This window comes from Panthera tigris, chromosome C2 (genome assembly GCF_018350195.1).
Source record: "Panthera tigris isolate Pti1 chromosome C2, P.tigris_Pti1_mat1.1, whole genome shotgun sequence".
Classification (NCBI taxonomy): Eukaryota; Metazoa; Chordata; class Mammalia; order Carnivora; family Felidae; genus Panthera; species Panthera tigris.
Genome location: NC_056668.1, coordinates 42,121,289 through 42,142,490, shown reverse-complemented (window position 1 = coordinate 42,142,490; position 21,202 = coordinate 42,121,289). Strand labels below are relative to the sequence as shown.

The following is a 21,202-nucleotide window of genomic DNA, read 5'->3' as shown; positions in this document are numbered from 1 at the left end:
ATTGGTTAAATGTGTAAAAATTAAGCCATAAAACCTGTACCAATAAATAATGCCATAAAGTCTTACTTCGTGTAATCAGAGCTTCCAAACTGCCTCATTTAAAAATGTTCATTTACTACTGAGAACCACTAAGAAACTCTGCTTATAATTTCTCACTTAACCATGTGGTAAGCAGGTTGTTTTTTTTGTTTTTTTTTTAATCGTCAGTAATGAAACAAGCATGAGGAAAAAGGACAAGAAGGCAAGGGCACACATTCAACTCGTTCTGATTTTAAGAGCAACTTAAAGAACTTTCACTTTATACTACGTCTTATAGGTACAGCACCATCTGGTGTTTACTATGCAGAAAGGCTATGAGGGCAGGTGGTGTAAAAGTCCTTTGTCACTTTGTAAAGAGTGTTAGGCAGCTGGACAAAGTGATACAAGCATATGACTAAGTTGATAACACAGATCACATATTCAATTTGGAAATATAGAAATAAAAATTTGGAAATCAGTGTGGCATTAGAAGAATAAACTTTTTAAATAACTTCCAGACAAGAATACTCTTTAAGAAAAACAGGACAAAGGCAAAACATAAATAAGTTATTAAAAGAGGGCAAAAAATTTTCTGAAAACCATTCTAGAATGTTATTAATAGGTCATTTCAAAATGCAAAATTTGATAAAAAGTAAATTATCAAACAAAACAAAGAGTTTACATTTGAATACCCAGAAGACTGAAGTATAACTCTTCTTTATAATATAGCCTCAACCCTTAATCCCTACAGAGAACATCACAATAAGGTCTCACTATATAAACAATCTCGTTAACTGCATACATTTTATTATACTAGGACATGATGATTTTAGCTTATTCAGCTTATTTTAGCTTATTTTGGAACTTAAGTAAATTTTTTTATTGGCTAATGCCACTGCTCCTGTGTTTACAATGACACCAACATTACTTACACCAGTATAGGCTTTCCCGATATCCTAGGATGTCTTAGCACTTCTGACATTGTCTCTTTTGTCTCTTCCATTCTCTCTTCATCACTGGAATCCACAACAAATATTACCCCATAGGACTCAGCATAGTAATTCTTCCAGATACCCCGAATTCTTTTTCCACCTCCCAAGTCAAAGATGGTGACTTCAAATTTGCCTTGTCTGAGGTCAATTTTGGAAAATCCAACAGTAGGAGCTACATCTTCAGGATACTCTGTTTCAAATCACACAAAAGAAACAACCTTAGACTTTAAATTAATAACATTAACTACACAAATTAAAGGACATAAAAAGTATTTTTCATAATTTAGTCTTAATTGGAATGTTTATTATTTGCTTACACACTAAGCTTTACATCTAAGCATACTGGTAGATATGGAGAAGGGTAGATACTATAAAATATCCAACCAGAATTTATGCTCCATGCAGATAAAAATTTCTGTATTTTGCTTATTTGTTTTGTATTGACCCAAGCTCCTAGAATAATGTCTACCATATAACAGGTACTTAATAAATATCTGTAGAAGGAATAAATAAATAAATGAACTCTTGCCTTTAAGGCTATTGACTCTCCAAGTTACAAACAATAAAAATTTCAACCCTTCAACACTACAGCCATCCCCAGGGACCATTACAACTTCTGTGAAGCTATACAGAAAAACTGAATATTTAGAGAATAGTTGAGAAGAACCAAAGAATGGGAGAAGCTATGAAGAGTAGGACCACTCTTTTCAAACTACTGAATTAAAGCTATAATTGAAATAAAAAAACTTTTCAGGACAGCTTACAAACATAGAGCAGATTTCATTGTTTCTAAGGAACATGTTTCATATGTTTTCATAAATTTAAAATTGAATTTTTTTGGACTTCTGTATATGACAATACAAAGAAGGCACAGGATGCATGATTATAACTGCCAAGGGGGTGGTAATAATGACAACATTAAAAAGATAACTAAGGTTCAAGAAAGACTTCAACTAAGAGCTCAGACTTAGGCCTTAAAGCTAGGTAGTATGTAGACAGGCTAAAGAGTGAGCTAAGTAGCAGAAATAGCAAAGGAAAGAAAGTACAAACTGAACTTTGGCGCAAACCCTTAAGATTGGGAATGCAGACTTAAGAGAGTTCTGAAGACAGAGAAACGGAAGCTGAAGGTATTTCAGCAGACCAATCATATAATTAATGTGACTAAAGTAGTGCTTTTTTAAGGTACATCTTTGCAAAATCTCTAGAGCTGACTAGAAATGAGAGTGACGGCCACTTTTCAGAGACATATGAAAATGAGAAGAATGGAAAGAGAGAACTCATGAAACATTAATAGAACCTGGTGACTCAATGGTTATGAAGAAGAGTTCAAACTTCATGTTTGTCTCTTTCACTCTCTCTTCACCACCAGAATCCACAACAAACATTACTCCACTGGACTTTGTTTACAATGGCCACAATCTACACTAGGCTTTTTAAATTAAAATCAATTAAAATTAAATTAAAATTTCAGTTGCTCAATTGAACTATCTAGATTTAAAGTGTTCAGAGCCACACAAGGCTAGTGGCCCACACTACTACTAGACAGAGCCAATACAGAACATTTCTATCATTGCAGAAAGCTCTGTTGAATAACACTGGTGTTATTATTCCCACATTCAACAGAATATTTGCTATTACAAAGATAAATTTGAAAGGCATTTGCTGCTAGGCTTAGGTGCGACTGGGCAACAGACTTGCCACGTACTACTCCCTTTCAGCAACTACTTTAGTGTAGTTTAAACCACTCCCTAGAGGCACCTGGGTGGCTCAGTTGGTTAAGCCTCTGACTTTGGCTCAGGTCATGATCTCACGGCTCATGGGTTTGAGACCCACATCAGGCTCTGTGCTGACAGCTCAGAGCCTGGATCCTGCTTTGGATTCTGTGTCTCCCTCTCGCTCTGCCCCTCCCCTGCTTGCGCACGCTCTCTCTCTCTCTCAAAAATAAACAAACATTAAAAAAAAATTTAAACAACTCCCTAGAAAGTTAGCAGAGACGTTACAAGTCACACTTTTCTAAGGTCTTCTTTATTTAGGAGAAAAAGAAAAGTTTAGAAGCAATTTAAGCAGTGTGATATTCCTAAAACAGGATTACCTTGGACATCTAAAACAAATGGATCTAATCCAGGCCAGAATTGGTTTCCATAGTTAAAACAGGCAGCCATCTTTGAATACGAGTTTAGAGGTACCCCCAGGAAATTATCAGCGCAAATAAATCAACTATGCTGGAGTAGGGATGAGGGAACTAATACGTATAGACACCTACTCAGTACCAGGAATTTGTTAGGCATTAGGATGTAAAGATGAATAAGATAGGGTTGCTGTCCTCAAAGAACATACAGTACAATATCAACAGATATGTATTAATGGAATTAACACAAGAATCTATATTTCTATGAAAAAAGTCTGGAGAGGATACTATAAGGATGTTATAGATTACATGTGTCCATGCCCCCCCTTTCCCCCACCACCTTGCAAAACTCCTATGTTAAAACCCTAATCCCCAATGTGATGGTATTTGGAGGTGGAGCCTTTGAGAAGTAATTAGGTTTCAGTGAGGTCATGAGGGTGTAGTCCCCATGATGGGATTACTACCGTTATAAAAAGAGACACAAGAAAGTTTGTCTTGTGTCTCTCTGCACCACATAAGAACACAGAAAGAAGATAATTGTCTGTAAATCAGGAAGAGGACTCCCTCATCAAGAACCCAACCATGCTGGCACCCCGACCTCACACTTCCAACCTCCAGAACTGTGAGAAATAACTGTTGTTTAAGCCACCCAGCCTATGGTTTGGTATAGCAGCCCAGACTAAGACTGAGGGCATTCAAGAGGAAAAGGGTAAAGAGGAGGGAGGGGAAAGTTATGGTACACAAAGGCTTCAGAAAGGCCGTGAAATAAAAATGAAGTCTTAAAAACCACAAAATTATAATAAAGAAGGGAGAAGAACATTCTAGGCAGGAGAGCAACATAAGCACAGATAAAATGATGGCAACATTCTCAGGAAACCAATTCAAATTAGGTAATTTTTTTAAGATTATATGGTAGGCAGAGCCAGGACTCAAATCCAGGTCAGAACTTTAAAAGTCTTCCCTCCCTGATTTGTCTATCCTTTCCTCTGGTTCCTACTCACGGTTCTGTGTTTCAAGACTCAGGACTAAATGTTCTGGATACAACTTCCCTATAAATCCTTTCTGATAATTCCTTCCTACTTTCAGTATCACCTGCACTATCATAATATCCTGTCTTCTTGCCAGTCCTCACAATAGCCTATACCTTCCCAGTAGCTGGAACCAATCGTTGTATCCTTAGTACTTAGCACAAAGTACATAGTGGCTCAACATTACAGACTGCCATGACAGCTGAAGCTACTGTTCTTACATCCATCCTTCCTTTTGTCATGCCACATATTTATCCATCCATTCATGCTAGTAGCCATTTATCATGTGTCTATTATAGATCAGGGATCATATAATAACCAGGGGTACAAAGACAAATGGTCCCCAACCCTGAGGATTTCGGTAAAGTATATGTGCTAAGACAATCTCTGCGAAGTCCAAGATAAAGTGAAATATATCATCGATAACTTATTTATTGAGCATCTATTGTATGCTAAGCACCGTGCAAGGTCCTAGATACACAATAATAAGATCCATCTTCTGACTTTACAGAGCTCTTACATAGAGGAGAAAAGGGGAAACATAAACAAACAACTGTAATACAATGAAGATATTTTAATATCCAACAATGCTAGGGACCAATTTACACAAAGAAGAATTTTGCTACCCAAAAAACAACTGTTCCTTAGAAATTATTAGGAAATAGCACTGGACAGTCAGAGAATCCTAGTTTTTTAGCTGAGCACATACCTATTTAGGGTAAAGACTTAAATCCCTAGCCTCTGTGGCAGCTAGGAATGGCTATTAGAACATATTCTAGATAGTGAGCTAGTGGTGTAGCATTAAATGTTTAACCTCTCTTGCAGGACTTTGATATGTAGTGTTTGTCATTTTCCATGGTGTGAATACTCCCACTATGGCCAATTTCAAACTACCAGTGTGAGGTACCGGAACACACGGTTGGGAAGGGATATACCTAACTGGATCTCGATAGCTGATATAAGCCAATAAGAGCAAGTAAGAGCCAGCTCCAAAATACCACTGAAGTGATGTGGCAGCTTCTAGTCCATGCCCTTAAAGGAAAAGAAAATGGCCTCCCTTCCACTTTACCTCTTCCCTCAGCTGAAATGCACAGTACTAGTGAGCCATTTTGGACCAGGTAGGCAAGGGAAAAAAAAAAAAAAAAAAGAGGAGAAGGAACATAACACCATGGGGGTGTTATGCCAGCCCTACACTACTTTTGCATGCACTGTTATGAGAAATAAAATTCTATTTTGTTAAGCCATTGTTATTTTAGGTCTCTTGTTAGGACAACTGAACCTATATCCAATGACTACAATCACTTTGGCAGCCATAAAAAAAGAGAAGTTGATTGAAAGAAGCAAAGGTCAAGGTATGGAAAGTATTCCTTGATTAGAAAGCTATAACATTCTAGATGAAAGACACTGAGGATGTGGATTTAGACACTACAGTTAGAAGAGAAGCAGATATATCCCAAAAGAAATGTGGGGGGGGGGGGGGGGAGGGAGAAAGGGAAGAAAAGAAACAGAAATGAGGCAGAAATAAGCTGAAGAGTGGAAGCCATGGCAGATATGTTGTAAGAAGACCACCTACTACACCTATGGCATGGCTGAACTGAGACACCAAAATGAGTAAAACTGCCCTTTGGGAATTTATGGTCTGGAGAGGTGAAGAGATACAGGAACAAAGGGGGTAATTAAGTAGTGATACAAGCAGGTATAGGTAAGTATAGTCCAAAGCAGAGGAAGTAGCCAAGTCTACTGATGGTGATGGGAATGGGTAAAGGTAGCAAGAGGTTGGAAAAGACTTCATAAAGGAGACTATATAACAAAAAAACCATCTTTAGAGACATTTAGATATTCTGCTTTAAAAGCAGATATTCCCTCTACTAAGACAAGTGGGAAGAGCATAAACAAATACAAAAGCATGAAAAGGTTCCACTGGAAAATTTCATGTAGCTCTACATAACTGGAATCTTTAAAAAAAGAAAAAAGGTAAGAAATCAGCCAGTGGAGTAGGCTGAGGAGTAAACAAATATGAGATAAAGAACAAAAACAGAACCAGAGGGGAGCTCAAAGTGGAAAGCAGCTTTGACTTTTTGTTCATGATGTAACACCCTGAATATTTTTTTCTAAACTCAGAAAGAGAAACTGATGGATATATGGAGGTGAAAATCAGAAGAGAAAGATCCTAATGGAAAGAGGGTGTTCTAAGTACACACAAGAAATTAGATAGTCTGATTCTTAGATTCTACTCCCTTGAATGTAAGGCTTTGAAGAAATGGAAGAAGTGAAGATGTTTAGATGAGCAGTCATGGCCTGCAGGCCAAATCTGGCTCACTATTTTTATATGGCCCTCAAGCTAAGAATGTGTTTCACATTTTAAAATAACTGCAAAAAATATCAAAAGGATAGTATTTCATAACACATCAGATTTCAGTGTCCATAAACAAAGTTTCATTGGAAGGTGGCCATGCTCATTTGTTTACATATTGCCTATGGTTGCTTTTGCATTATTATGTCAGGGTTGTATAGTTGGGAAAGAGACTGCGTGATCCTCAGTCTCAAATATTTACTATCTGGCTCTTTAACAGAAGAAGTTTGCCAGCCCCTGGATAAGATGATGACAGTCAGTGCTCTGCGAGGATATAAGCTAGGAGATAGCACGAGGGGTACCATAAGAATCCACAGATGATAATACACAATTTATATCTAATATTACATGGTAGAATATGGGGTGGCAAAACATTTTCCTTCAAAAGCAAGTTTTGCAAGGTGTTAATTTTCTTTCATAAACCTCCATAAATAAAAGTCTCTATTTGGTATGCGTATCTTGTTGCAACATTCTTTTTCAGCAAAAAATATATGTTAAGTTTCTTCTCAATTCATACTCATGCTTGGCTGATGCTACATCTTCTGGGTACACAACAAACTCACTAGCACAGTTGCTTCTATGTTGTAGTAAACAGCATTAAATTAAGACTAAGTAATACATCCAATGAGATGTAATATAAGTGACATAAAACTCTTTAGTAAAAAAGAGGCCCTACTTTTAACATAACTATAAAAATTACGTATCATATTGAAAAACAATCAAGACGCGCAAGGAAAGACATGCTGGCTAACTGTATTTCTACCTCCGTTTGATTTAGGTGCAGCCTTGGGACTAAATTCTGGCCAAGAGAATGCAAGTGGAAGATAGGTACCCTTAAAGATGGGCATGTCCTTTTTTTACTTTTTCCCTCCTGTGCTGAGAAGACAGATGTAATGCCTTTTATCTGATCAAAGACCTCAAGGATCCTCTGCACCTCTGCATTTATTCACATCTGAAACATGTTAATAGGCTGGTACTAGTAAGCTAGAATCTATTCCCCATATTAGCCACAAGTCTACTAAGAATACAAAGAGATGGAGTGTATACTATCTGTACCAAATGATTATGTAACAAATCAATTTACATAAATAAATAATTCAGAGTAATTTAATAAGAAACATTTTCAACTTACCTCCTTGGATTCCCTTTGCCGTTGCCGTTTTACCAGCATTATCAAGTCCCACCATCACAAGAGTCACCTTTCTTAAAATAATAAAAATTTAAAAATCACTTTTGAGTTAGTCCAATATCAGGGGAAAATAAAAGCAAATTCATTCACTCAAGCAACATATAAGGAACATCTACTACGTATAGGACAATCTGCTGGACCCCAGGCAGTTCAGTAATGAATGAAACATATTCAAAAAACAAAATTCTTGAGAAATATCCTTGAAGTGTCATCCTTTTGTTCTATAAGCAAAAAAGGAAAAAAATAAAAGAAAGTTGTACAAGAGAGAGTACAAAAGGTAGAGAAGAAATAAGAGAAAGAAGGAAAAGGATTCTAACACATGAGCTATTTATCATGGCTAAAGATTCACACACACCAACGGTGTGTTCAGCTCTGTTTTTAGATATGCAGCACCTTTCCAAGTATAAATCTTAAATACAGTATAATAACATGATTATTAAGTGCTAACATATTTTGGAAGAGTGTTCCTAAAATTATAAAGCTTAAAATACTTTTGATGACATAGCTAAACTTCAGAGAATCAGAAAAAAAAAAAAAAGTCTAGTTCAATTTACAATCGAAGAAACATAAACCCAGACTTGTAAGACAAGTTGCTTAGAGTCAAAACCAGAACCTAAGTCACTTAATTCCTAGAGACTTCTTAAACCTGGCATAGGTATAAAGGAACAAACCTATTATAATGGTCCTATTATCTTGGCAATTCAGTCTACCACTAAAGCTCATTTCTGTTTCAGGCTGAACCACTGCACAATACAAGAGGGAAGACCATTCATTAACACCATGGATTTGGGAATATAGAGAGAAAGTCGCAGCATAACACAGCTGTTGTGTTAAAACCACAGGGCCACATTCCTATGCGATACAGTCAGGGTTTCTGCCAACTCATCTTCACTGAGGATCATCTCAAGAAGAGTTTAAAAAAACAGAGCTTAGATGTTAGAAGGGGCGTTCTTTCATCCCTCTAGCCCTGACTCTCTTGGATATGTTGTGTTGAGTTTTTTTGTTTGTTTGTTTGTTTTTAATTCCAGATGTCTTCAAAGGATTCATATAACAAAAAGAAAGGACAGAGTTGAGGTGTGAGGCAGACAAGTTAGGGGTTGCACACTGAGGAAGAACACACTGGGTCTTGCAAAAACCAAACTAGTCGCTTATTAAACCAATTAAATAGTTACTGACCACCCTCTGGACGCTAGACACCAGTGGTCTAGGTACTTGAGATATACCTTTTTATTCAAATGACTGCAACAAAAAAAAGCAAACAAAAACAGACACAGAAACTCTTCCCTTACTAAATTTACACGTTAGTGAAAAGAAACAGTAATAATAAATGTAAGAAATAAGTACATTATAAGCTATGTAGTATGTTAGAAGGTGATTAGTTACTATAAAAAGAAGAATATAGAGTAAAGCAGGCTAAAGGGAGGCAGGAATGGAGATGGGAGCCAGGCTGCAGTTTTACATTAGGGTGATCAGGGCAGACCTTCTTGAGAAGGTAAAATTGAAGCAAGGCCTTGAAGGAGGGAGTTAGTCATGCAAATATCTAGGGCAAGAGAGAACACCCAGGCCAAAGGCATTAACATGAGGGTATGCAGGAATGTTCTAGCATCAGCATGCAAGTCAATGTGGTAAAACCCAGTGAGAATGGAGCAGGGAAGGACAGGGAGCAGGGAAGGACACCAGAGGCCAGATCATGCGGGGCCTTGTAGTTGAGGGCTTTGGTTTTTGTGAATGAAGTTAATTTACTCTCCATATTAATTTCCTTTGTTATCCAAGAGCCTTAGTCTTCTAAATGTTTCAACCATCTCTACCCACCATGGGAAATGAATGGAAGTATATCTAAGCTTGAGTAAGTGCAAGAATAAAGTAAGCCACAATTAGCAGCATCCCCTTACCCCAACCTTGTCAGCCAGTGGTGGGGTCAATGGGAATGTCAAAGAGAACCATGACAGATTACGAATTTAAGGAGCTGTCCAGACTTCAAGATGTATTATAAAGCTGTAATCATCAAGATAGTATGGTACTGGCACGAATTTAAGGAGCTGAGGTTGTATTTGAGGTCCAGATATCTCTGTGCATACAGAAATTTTGCCTGCATTATCAACTTTGAAAAATATGAATTTACTTAAGGAACTGTGTGTGATTTTTAAGAATATAAATTTATTATTTTGTTTGAAGAATTCATAACTACTAAATATCAAATAAGATTTAAACACAAAATAATTCCCTAAACAAAATACAATAAATGATTATCCAAAAGAGATGGATGGATAATGTCACATTTATGTAATATTTTAGGTAACTCAAGTTACTAGATATACAATGAATTAGATTAAAATGATATTAAAACAAATTCAATTGTCCTCTGAAAAATGTATGATGCATTTCAAGATCCACCATGCTTCAAACCTGACCATAAACCAAAACAATTACCATGAGGGAACAAATGCCCACAGTATGCTTATGTGCATCATTTATTCTATAAATATTAATTATATACCTTGTACAGAGCAGCACACAAACATCCACAATCCCTAGCCCTCCTATACCTTACAACAAGAAACAGGTTGCTGTCCTTCCTTCTGTATTACACAGGTTGCATCTTAACGTTTTCTCTCCATTCTTGTCTGTCGGCCTAAAAAACCTTCCAAGTAATTGCTATTACACATTTTGAAACACTGCTCTTAAAGCTAGCTACCAAAGATATTTGCTTTTTACTTTAAAAGCTTTCCTTTCTAGGGGCACCTGGGTGGCTCACTCGGTTAAGTGTCTGACTCTTGGTTTCAGCTCAGGTCGTGACCTCACGGCTGGTGAGTTCAAGCCCTACACTGGGACCCGCGCTAAGAGTGTGGGGCCTGCTTGGGATTCTCTCTCTCTCTCTCTCTCTCTCTCTCTCTCTCTCTCTCTCTACCCCTTCCTGCTTGTGCTCTCTAAATAAATAAATAAATAAGTAAACTTAAAAAAAATGCTTTCCTTTCTTACTAAAATATTAGGTTCAAACAAAAAAAGTCCTTCAAACATACAAATCACTTTGGAAAATTATAATTATGCTGAGACTGGCATAAAATAAGCCTCTCTAGATTTCTTTTTTACTTTGACTACTGTTGAAAGTAGTTAATTTTTTAGATCATTATGCTATATACTTGAAAACATGACTTTAATTAAATACTTGAGGTCATTAAAGTCTTAATGAATAAACATAACATTAGCAGTACAAATAAAAATCAGCATGAATTACTGCAATCTCTGATAACAAAGCATTGAATTTATACTTTCAGAATAGAATGGATTTAAAAGGTTAACATTCACCTAACACTCAAAATCCTATGCAACGTTTTAAAACATGAAGATGTACAATCTAACACATGTTAAAATGTACATGTCATTACACCTGCTTAAAGTATGGTAAATTATCACTGGGAACAGTTGGCTGTGGTACAAAAATGGAAGACATTCTATGTCCTTTAATCTTATGATTACTGATCAAGTACATTAATCCTTCAATTGAAAAAAAAAACAGTATACAGTGTTCTTAAGTTCATAGCATCTGGAAAAGTTGACACTAGCAAAAAAACAATCATTTAGTCATTTGATCAGGCAGTAATTCAATAAAAGTACATTAGGCATTAGGCATTACAGACACAAAAATGCCTGAGACATGGTTTTCTATCTCAGTGTACTCATCTTCTAATGAGAGTGACTAAAACATAAACAAATATTAGCACATTGTGACACTATGACAGTTGAATATTCACATCTATATATGCAAGATGTTTAAGTAATACAGGGCAAGATAATTTTAGCCTAGAGATACAGATACAGAAGATCAGGGAAGCTTTTTACACAAGGCAATGCCTCAGCTAAATTGTTAAAGTGGAGAAGTTTGCCAAGCAAGGGAAAGGTGCAAATAGAAGGAGGGAGAATGAAGAGATTCCAGACTGAGAACACTGCCTGGGAAGATACCATACCAAGGAGGGGAGAACTGGCAGGATATCGGGTTGCTAAACCCAGGGGTTAAGAGCACACCTCAGTAGAGCCGTATTAAACAAAAGGAGACCATGCTTGCTAGAGGCTCATCATACATAATCACGACTCACTACAACTACACATTGAGTGTAAAGGAAACCTGATATACTTCTGCTTTAGGAACTAGTATCAACAAATAGTTAACAATGTGACCTTCCCAGAAGTTATCACTTCATTCTTATTGCAGTTTATCCCTGAGTCTCTAATTATATATCAAACTAGAAAGGCTGGGATGGGAAGGACTATGTTTTTATCAGGAACAAATAACAGGGATTGTGTGCAATCTGATATATTTGCACACAGTTGGTATTAGAGAGACCTGTATTCAAGTCCCAGATTTGCCACTTCCAAGCTATATGAGCTGGGCCATGTTATTTAACTTCTTAGAATTTTATCAGTAAAATGAGATTATAACAACTATCCCATAGGGATGTGGTAAAATGAAATATGACAATGCAAGTGAAGTGCTCAATGTCTGTGGCACAAAATAAATGCTCAATCAATAGCTATTCTTACTATACCACAAAATTTAAGCTAGGGAGTCCATGAGATGAGACCACAAAAACAGGCAGGAACCAGATTACAGAAGAGAATGAACAGGTTTCAGTTTTACACACGTCGACAGCAGTGCTTGCTCATCTCACACTGAAGTCTGAAGCTGCAGAAAGATCTGTCTTGGGTTTATGAGACACACCTGGTAATTAAAACTATGAGAAGAGATGAAAGATCCCAGGGAGAGCACAGGACGGAGAAGAGCCAGGGGAACATGGCACCCCAAGAACCTTTGAAAAAACTCTTAAAACTTCAGTCAGAAAGAAATGAGACCAAAGAAATGGCTGCACCGGGAATAGTTTCCAGAGGGGTGAAGAGACAATCAATATCAAATACTGCAAAGTTTTGCAAAATAAAAGTATCTTTTATACAATTGCCCCAAATTAAGTAACTCAGAAGAAAATGCTCTCATCTTTTCCCAAATCCTGCAATAACCAATGCTTTGAATTTATACAGTATGTCTCAACAGTTCAAAGCTATTTTATCCTATCATTTACATCTTACTGTCCCTGCAAGCAGAGCAGGTACAAGTTACTCAAGGCTATAGCGCTAATAAGAAGTTAGTCAACAGAAGTTTCCATGGGAAGTTTAAGTACAATGGTTTGTAAAAAGTAATAATTATTACTATTGAATTATTACTATTGAACCATTTGTTTAGCCTGTCATTTATTCGCATCATATATATGCACACAGGGGCGCCTGGGTGGCTCAGTCGGTTAAGCATCCAACTCCAGTTTGGGTCATGATCTCATGGTTCCTGGGTTTGAGCCCCATGTCAGTCTCTGTGCTAACAGCTCAGAGTCTGGAGCCTGCTTCTCCCTAGCTCTCTGTCCCTCCCTGGCTTGCACTCTGTCTCTCTCTTTCTCGAAAAATATTTTAGAAAGTATTTATATACATGCACAGAGATAAACATGTGGCTCGTTTTCATCAAGGAACCTTGCAAGTATCACCCCAGACTTAGGTCTGTCACAATCATAACCTAGTTTATGGACCTAACAGAAGGTAGATTACCTAGTAACAGGGATACTGAGGTCATGAATTGCATCCGGCTAATAAAACCTAATCATGATGTCGATGGAATCTAACTATAGCATTTTTCTGCTTAAAATCCTTAAACAGACTCAAGTCCCAACTCTGCAGACTCCTCTTCTGACACTCTCCTCCAGTAGGCCTACTAGTCCTGCTATTCCCCTAGTCCTTTCCGTCCTTCCTGACCGTCCAATGCTACCACAGCAAACAGACCTTAATTTTTCTCATGCAACTTCTCACATAGTCTCCTCTACTGGAACTTGTCAATCAGCTCAGGAGCCCCAGGATCAAATGTGCTGGGCACACATTAAGCATCTTTACGGAATGACACAGCATAATATATTTTCTGACTCCCCCATTTGCCTGACTAAACATTATGTAAAACTAAAATATATAATTTTCAGTTGGTAAAGTATTATAACGGATTTAATTTATATTAATCTTCACATAAAAGTAACCGTTCAATCTTAGAAAACGTAATCACAATTATTTATCTTCTTACACCAAACCAAAGAAGTTTACGTGCCCAAGTTTTCAAGGAAATAATTAATGGTGAGAAAGATTTTTAAAACTGAAGTAATTCTGAGTAAAAAAAAAAAAAAGTAGGGATTAAAAGTCAAAAGCTTGTTTTATATATTTAATCTCAGAGTCTCTTTGTATGTAACAGATAAATAATTTGATATGTAAGAAATATAAGCAACATAATACTGGGCTTTTGAACTCAGATTCAGAAAATATTTGAATTATTAATCTTCTCTGAGTGATTTTATTGCGATCATTTGAACATCTAAAATTCTAAACTTCCTGATCTATCAACTAAGGAGACAATACCTCAAATGAGATAATTACATAGAAACTATTTCTAACTTCAAAAATATTTTGCAAGTCAAAATAAAATATTTCACTAAAACACTAAAAAAACCTGACACATCAAATTGATATTACTGAAAGTATTTGGAACCACATAAAGCAAGTTCCAAAGTTAAAAAGTAATGTAGACACATGTAGGAGAAGACACGTGGGAACATTATTTTATGATAAATGTACAAGAGAAAGAAAAAACCTACCACAAAAAAAATTGATACAATAAAAAATATTTACCAAAAAAAAATTATGGCGTGATTTTATTGTACAAGTGCATTATTTGCTGACATTTTAATTCAAACTGTGGAGTTCAGGATAATATTACATCAAAATCACTACCTAAATTTATGGAGGACCATAATAATAATAAATAGCAAGAGGACCAAACTTGAGATCATATGCTAACTCTGAAATCTTAAGTCAAATTTTTAGTGTCAATTTATTCATTCCTAAAATATAAAGAGGTAGAATACGAATGTCTCTAAGTCCTTTTTATCCTAAAATTCTAAACTTCGTACTGAGGATAAACAAGAAGCCACAGGGGTTTAAAAAGAAATGTGAAACATTCCAGTTCTGTGTACAGCACATCAGATAATCCTTGCTAATCTGTATGTACAGCTTAATTAACAAATTAAAAACTCAGCAATTTCTATAAATGACCTAGGATTTATAGTTATATTTATTTAAACCAAAAAACATGGCTATGTACGCCTTACCAAACACCACAGTGATGTACAGAAAGCATTAATCTGCAGTGCTTACTGTAACATCTAAGTCTCTTCCTTTAGACTTGGCCAAATGAATGACAATTTACTAATAAATTTGCGGTAAAGCTTAGATAGGCTGAATTGTAACAACAAAAAACACAGGTAGACAAGAAACTAATTCCAGCTAGTGGTTACTTCTGGGGATGGATTGGTAGGAGATGAATAGGATATAGGGAGCTTCAAAGATTTGTTATCTATTTTTCTTTAGAAAAAAAGCAGAAATGTGCTAACCAAAAGTTAATACTTGTAAAATCTGGGTGATAGGCACATGAGTACCTAGTATATTTTTCTTTTTGTTTACATTAATAGTAAAAATACTTTTAATTTATTTTTTAATGTTTATTTATTTTGAGAGAGCGTGCACATGTGCACATGCAGGGGGAGAAGGGGCAGAGGCCAGGCAGAGGAGCGGGGAGGGGCGGCGGGAGTAGCATAGAGAATCCCAAGCAGGCTCTATGCTGTCAGCACAGAGCCTGTGTCGCAGGGCTCAATCCCACAAACGGGAAGATCCTGACCTGAGCTGAAAACAAGAGCCAGACGTTCAATCGAATGAGCCATCCGGGTGCCCCTACCTATTTTTTAATTATAATATTATATAACTCTTGTTGCCAATTTTTTTTCATTTAAATTGATATTAATTTTCTGCTTCTGTTAGGTGAGCCACTTCTGAATTCATGCCCATGGGAAGCTTGGGAAGCACAAATTTCTTCAAGATCCAGGCAAAATTATACTGCTTCCAAAATCCTGCTTTCTATTCTTGCTAAAAATCTTGGAAATCATCTTTCAATTCTTGCATATTCTATCATATTTTATATGCACTAATGCACTAATACCAAGATGCTACTTGGTATAAATAATAGGCATTCAAAATATGTAAATGATAATATGTAAGGGTAAGGACCTGTTTACAAGGTCCAGAATATACTGACCACCATGACTTGGGGGTTTGTGTCCAGGATGAAGCCTGTTCCCTATACACAAAATAAATTTCAGTAGAGTTTTAAATGTTAAAAATTAAAATATGAACATATTAGAAAAAAGGTGTAGGTGAATATAATCTTGGATACATATAATGGAATATAATTATTACACTGAAAGAGTGGTGTAAATAAAATTTTTTTTTTAATTTTTTTAACATTTATTATTGAGAGACAGAGAGACACAGAGCATGAGCAGGGAAGGGGCAGAGAGAGGGGGAGACACAGAATCCGAACGATGCAGGGCTTGAACTCACAAACTGCGAGATCATGACCTGAGCTGAAGTCGGACGCTTAACCGACTGAGCCACCCAGGCGCCCAATAAAAAAAAAGTTTTTAATGGTTATGCTTCAAATGCCACCAAAAATTCACAAATATAACAAATCAAAAAAAAATATATCTGCAATATATACTACAGAGAAATGGTTACTACTATATACATTTAAAATCTCTTTTAGAAAATTCAGTAAGAAAATGCACTTGCCTCGATAGAAAAATAGAGAAGGAAATCGTTGGGAAGTTCCCAAAACAAGAAATACAAAAGTCCAAGGGAAAAAATAATTTTACTAGGAACTCAGAAAATAGAAACTAAAAGCAGATAGCATTTCCCCCTATAACTTGGAAAAAACAAGTGATGACTCTCACTTTTTGAGGGGAAAAAGGCACTTTTATATACTTCTGGTGGGAGTAACAAGTGATTTTCTTTAAAGCCTTGCTGAAGAGCAATTTGGCAACAGATATCAAATACATTAAACTTTTTCATACCATTTGGTCTTGAATTCCATTTCTAAAAATATTTATATAAGGATGCCCACCCAAGCACTGCTCACAATAGTGAAATATTTTAAATATCCTAAATATCTAATAACAGGAATGATTACACATTCTTTGGTGAATGTATAGAACACACTATTCTGCTTAAAAAGATGAGAAACGTGTAATGTTGCAAAAAGATGTTAATTATGATTAGAGCAAAAATAAATAAAAAGCTGTGAAACAGCAACTCTATTATCTATTGTTTAAAAATTCACACATATGGAAACTATCAACAAAACAAAAAGGCAAAGAATGAGAGAATATATTTGCAAATCATACATCCAATAAAGGATTAATATCCAAATGTATAAAACTTAGGAGAATATACAGACACAACTCAAAAAAAGAAAAAAAAAAAAAAGCAACCCGATTAAAAAACAGGCAGAGGACGTGAACAAATATCTTTCCAAAGACAACTACAGACAGACAACAGGCACATAGTGATGCTTAACATCACTAATCATGAGGGAAATGTAAATCAAAATTATAATAAGATATTACCTCATACTGGTCAGACTGGCTATTATCAAAAAGACAAAAAATAACAAGTGTTGGTGGAGATGTGGTGAAAAGGGAAATCTCATACACTATTAGTGGAAATGTAAATTGGTGCAACCACACCCATGATGGAAAACATATAGTACGGAAGTTCCTCAAAAAATTAAAAATAGAACTACCATATGATCCAGCAATTCCGCTTCTGGGTATCTATCCAAAAAAAACACAAAAATACCAATTTGAAGAGATATATGCACCCCCATGTTCACTGCAGCATTATTTACAATACACAAGATACGGAAGCAACCCAAGTGTCCATTGATGGACAGATTTAGAAGAGGAACTATATAGATATGCAATGGAATGTTACTTGGTCAAGAAAAAGAATGAAATACTGTCATTTACAACAACAAGGATGGACCTAGAGGGTATCATGCTAAGTGAAACAAATCAGACAAAGACAAGTATCATATGATTTCATTTATATGTGGAGTCTAAAAAACAAATAACACACAAACAAAACAGAGACAGAGACAAGAAACAAACTTGGTTACCAGAGTGGGGAGAAATGGTGTGCAGGTGAAATAGGTGAAGGGGATTAAGAGATACAAACTTCCAGTTATAAAATTAATAATTCATGGGGATGTTATATACAGCATCAGGAATACAGTCAATAACACTATAATAACTTTGTATAATGTCAAATCATAATTACACTTACCACGGGGATCATTTGATACTGTAAAAATATTGAATAACTATGATATACACCTAAAGCTAATAAGATATTGTATGTCAGTTACACTTCAATAAAAAGAAACTTTACAGATATGTAAGAGATTCTACACCAAAATGGGAATCTTTGGGTATGAGATTGAGGGTAACTAATATCTGCCACTTTTTTGCTTAGCCATCCATGCCATCAAGCCATCCTAGAGGACCAGTGAGAAGAGCTGAATAAACATTTCATTACAAAACATGGATAAGTAGAGACAAATACAAGGTGCAAAGCAAACACAATGAAAGGGTAAAGAATCTAGCTGGAATGCAAAGACAGTTTCCTGACAGAATTGCCCAACTGACAAGTGAGGAATGATTAGGAACAGCCAAAAAAAAGAAGGGCATTTGGTGAGGTATGGAGGGCTAGAGAACTTAAGTACCCCAAAACTGGCACAACAGGAGGAAAAAGGAAAAAGACCACTGGCAACAGTGTAGAGAATCAATCAGAAGGGAACAGTGGAAAGTCTGTCAAAGACATCTGGGGGAGAAATAATGGAAAGTTTAGCTACAACAGAACAGTGGGTATGGAAAGGCTAAAAGAGTGTAAGACATATAAGTGGTATTAAACAGGTAGAAACCAAAGGACTTGATGATTTGAGAGAACAAAGCCCAAAGAGGTATCTAGAATCACTCTTGGCTAGATTTGGGTAAAAGGAAAGCAGAAGCAATTCAGCATAGAAAAGAGAGAGGACATAAAGTTCAATTTTGGATACGCAGGGATTGAGGATTCTTGTGGAACAGGATAAGTAAGTCTTCAAGCAGTAGAGGAGTCTTTGCTGGAAATATGAACTTGAGAGTCAATGTTTAAGTAGCCGCTGAAGTCTCTGTGTGGTGAAATTGCCCAGGAAAGGAGAATATACGGAAAAAAAGAGAGAGTTGAACGCAAAATCCTGGGGAAGACTTGAGAGTGAGATGAAGAAAGGCTAAATGCCAAAAAGGGACAGAAAAGACAACAGATAGAAAGGTAAAAATTTTTTAATTCAGAAAAAATAAAATCAGAATTTCAAGAAGAGAATGGTCTTACGTGTCAAATGATGCCAAGAGATTGAAAAGAATCCATTGGATTTAATAACCAGGCAGCATCTGGTGTAGCAGGAACAACTTCTGGGCAGAAGTCTCCTAATGTAGGAAGTTAAGGAATGCATGAGAGGAAAGGAGTTAAAGTGTCAGAGACAGGAATCCATAGCCAACTCTTCCATCTGGAGTGAAGGGAAAGAGCAAACATAGCTGCAGGGACAGAGGGTTGTTTATCATGGTGGGCACAGAATAACGGCTTCCCCACAACGTCCACATCCTAATCGATGGAACCTGTGAATATGTTACCCTACATGGCAAACCGATTTTGCAGACACAATTAAGTGAAGGATCTCTTATGGAAGCTTATTTTGGGATGGCCCAATTCAATACAAGAGTCCTTATAAAAGGGACTCTTAAATGTCCTGGTAAAAGATCAGACAAAAGAGATGTTATGCAATTGGCTTTGAAGATGGAGGAAGGGGGCCACAAACCAAGGACAGCAGGCAACCTCTTCCCAACCCCCCCCCTTCCCACCCCTCTGGAAAAGGCAAAGAAAAACAGATCCTCTCATAGAGCCTCCAGAAGGCATGCAACCCTGCTGACCCATTTTAGACTTCTGACCTCAGAAATGCAGGGTAATAAATTTGTGTTTTAAGTCACTAAGTTAATAGTAATTTGTTACAGCAGCAATAGAAAACATTTGGTTTGGGTTTTTTTTTTTTTTAGGTAAAAGAGGCTTGCGCATGTTTGGCACACTAAAGAAAACAGATCAATGCTATGAAGACAAAAGAGAGACTTTATGTTTTTGACAATAAAATTTAACAAAAAATTTTGGGGTAAAAGTTTAGGTTTATTCTTGTATCCCAAAAGTCTTCTCTGTGATCTCTGACAAAATGCTGAATAACTGAAGCTCACTAGGAAATGGGAAATCACAAGAAAATCAAAACTTTGTTATAATTTACTCTTGGTCTAATTCCAAAGTCAACATTATTTATAAGGAGTAACAAATTTAAGGTTTCTTTATAGGGTAAGCCTAAAAAAGTGTCATTTTCACGGACTCTTTCCTAGCACGGTACCTGCAACATGGTATTTTCTCAACAAATGAATGAATATCAAGTAGCAGGTGCTAAATATTAATACATCTAGCATTCCAAAATGAAAGGTTAAGAAGTGGACCTTTTCAACTAAAGGCTTAACTAGATGTTACATGAAAATTGAAGCTACACTACAGTTAGGAAGACACTTTCCATCAGCTATTCTCACTTAATACAACACTCTTAAGGCACAGAGATTGTCACCCCCATTTAATCGATAACAAAGGAGGGGCCAAAGTGGTTAACTCATGTAATTATTAAGCAGGGGAGCCAGATTTCAAACCTAACTCCTTAAAACAGTGAGTGAGTGAGTGAGTGAGTGAGTGTGTGTGTGGGGTGGGGGGGGGGTGTTGGAAAATAATGTGTGGATGTTATAATAACTGTATCCCATGCTTCTCTGTTAAAAAAAAAAAAAATCCCATTACAAAAGTCAGGAAAAACACACAACGGGTAGTTTCCAACTCCATACGCAAAAGACACAACTTCTTAAGAAATTCGAACCCGTTTAAATAATAAGAGTACGCATTCTGAGAAATCTGAAATGTAACTAGGCAAAAAAGCTACCTCCTGCTCTCTCCCTCGGAGACGATTCAAACTGGGAGCAAAACCATCCCCCACGGCCTGGGAGCGACTCTTCCCGGAGGAAAGGTGGCGCCCCAACAGGCCCCTCAGGGGGCAACTGTCCAAATCCCCTAGGACGGCACCGGCCAGCCGGGTGCAGCTTACCTGACGGGCTCCCGCCACCGCTTGAACCAGCTGCAGCAATTGGCCATCAGACTGAACATCCCAGGCCGCTCCTCCCAACGCCTCCCATCCGAGCCCCGAGCGAGGAAGGGCCCCTAGTTGCCCCGGGCCGAGTCCCGACGGCTGCAGCCGTTCCGAGGCACCTCGGAGGCGGAGAAGTCTGGAGTGGGGTCGAGGTGGTCAGTCCCAGCGCCAAGTCCCGGTAACCGCGCCGGCCGGCGAGCGAACAACGGCCTCCTCGCCCAGGCACAGCTCGGCCAAAGGCGCAGACACCCAAACCCGAGTAGTGTTAGCGGAGCCCCGCCAGTGAAAACCCCGCGTCGACGCGCTGA

The 21,202-nt window shown here is 37.1% G+C and overlaps 1 protein-coding gene across 3 annotated transcripts in view; it reads right to left on the bottom strand.

The window, feature by feature from the left end:
- ARL13B (ADP ribosylation factor like GTPase 13B) overlaps nt 1–21,167 on the bottom strand; it is a 67,179-nt gene extending 46,012 nt beyond the window's left edge. For all 3 annotated transcript variants that reach the window (XR_006222184.1, XM_007095927.3, XM_007095928.3), the window contains exons 1-3: nt 20,853–21,167; nt 7,652–7,722; nt 951–1,200 (exon numbers count right to left, since the gene is read on the bottom strand). Coding sequence is in view for 2 of the 3 variants with exons in the window: in XM_007095927.3 (XP_007095989.2) it covers nt 951–1,200; nt 7,652–7,722; nt 20,853–20,911 (380 nt within the window). In the remaining variant the exon portion in view is untranslated. The remainder of the gene's footprint in view (nt 1–950; nt 1,201–7,651; nt 7,723–20,852) is intronic.
- Nucleotides 21,168–21,202: the final 35 nt, after the last annotated feature.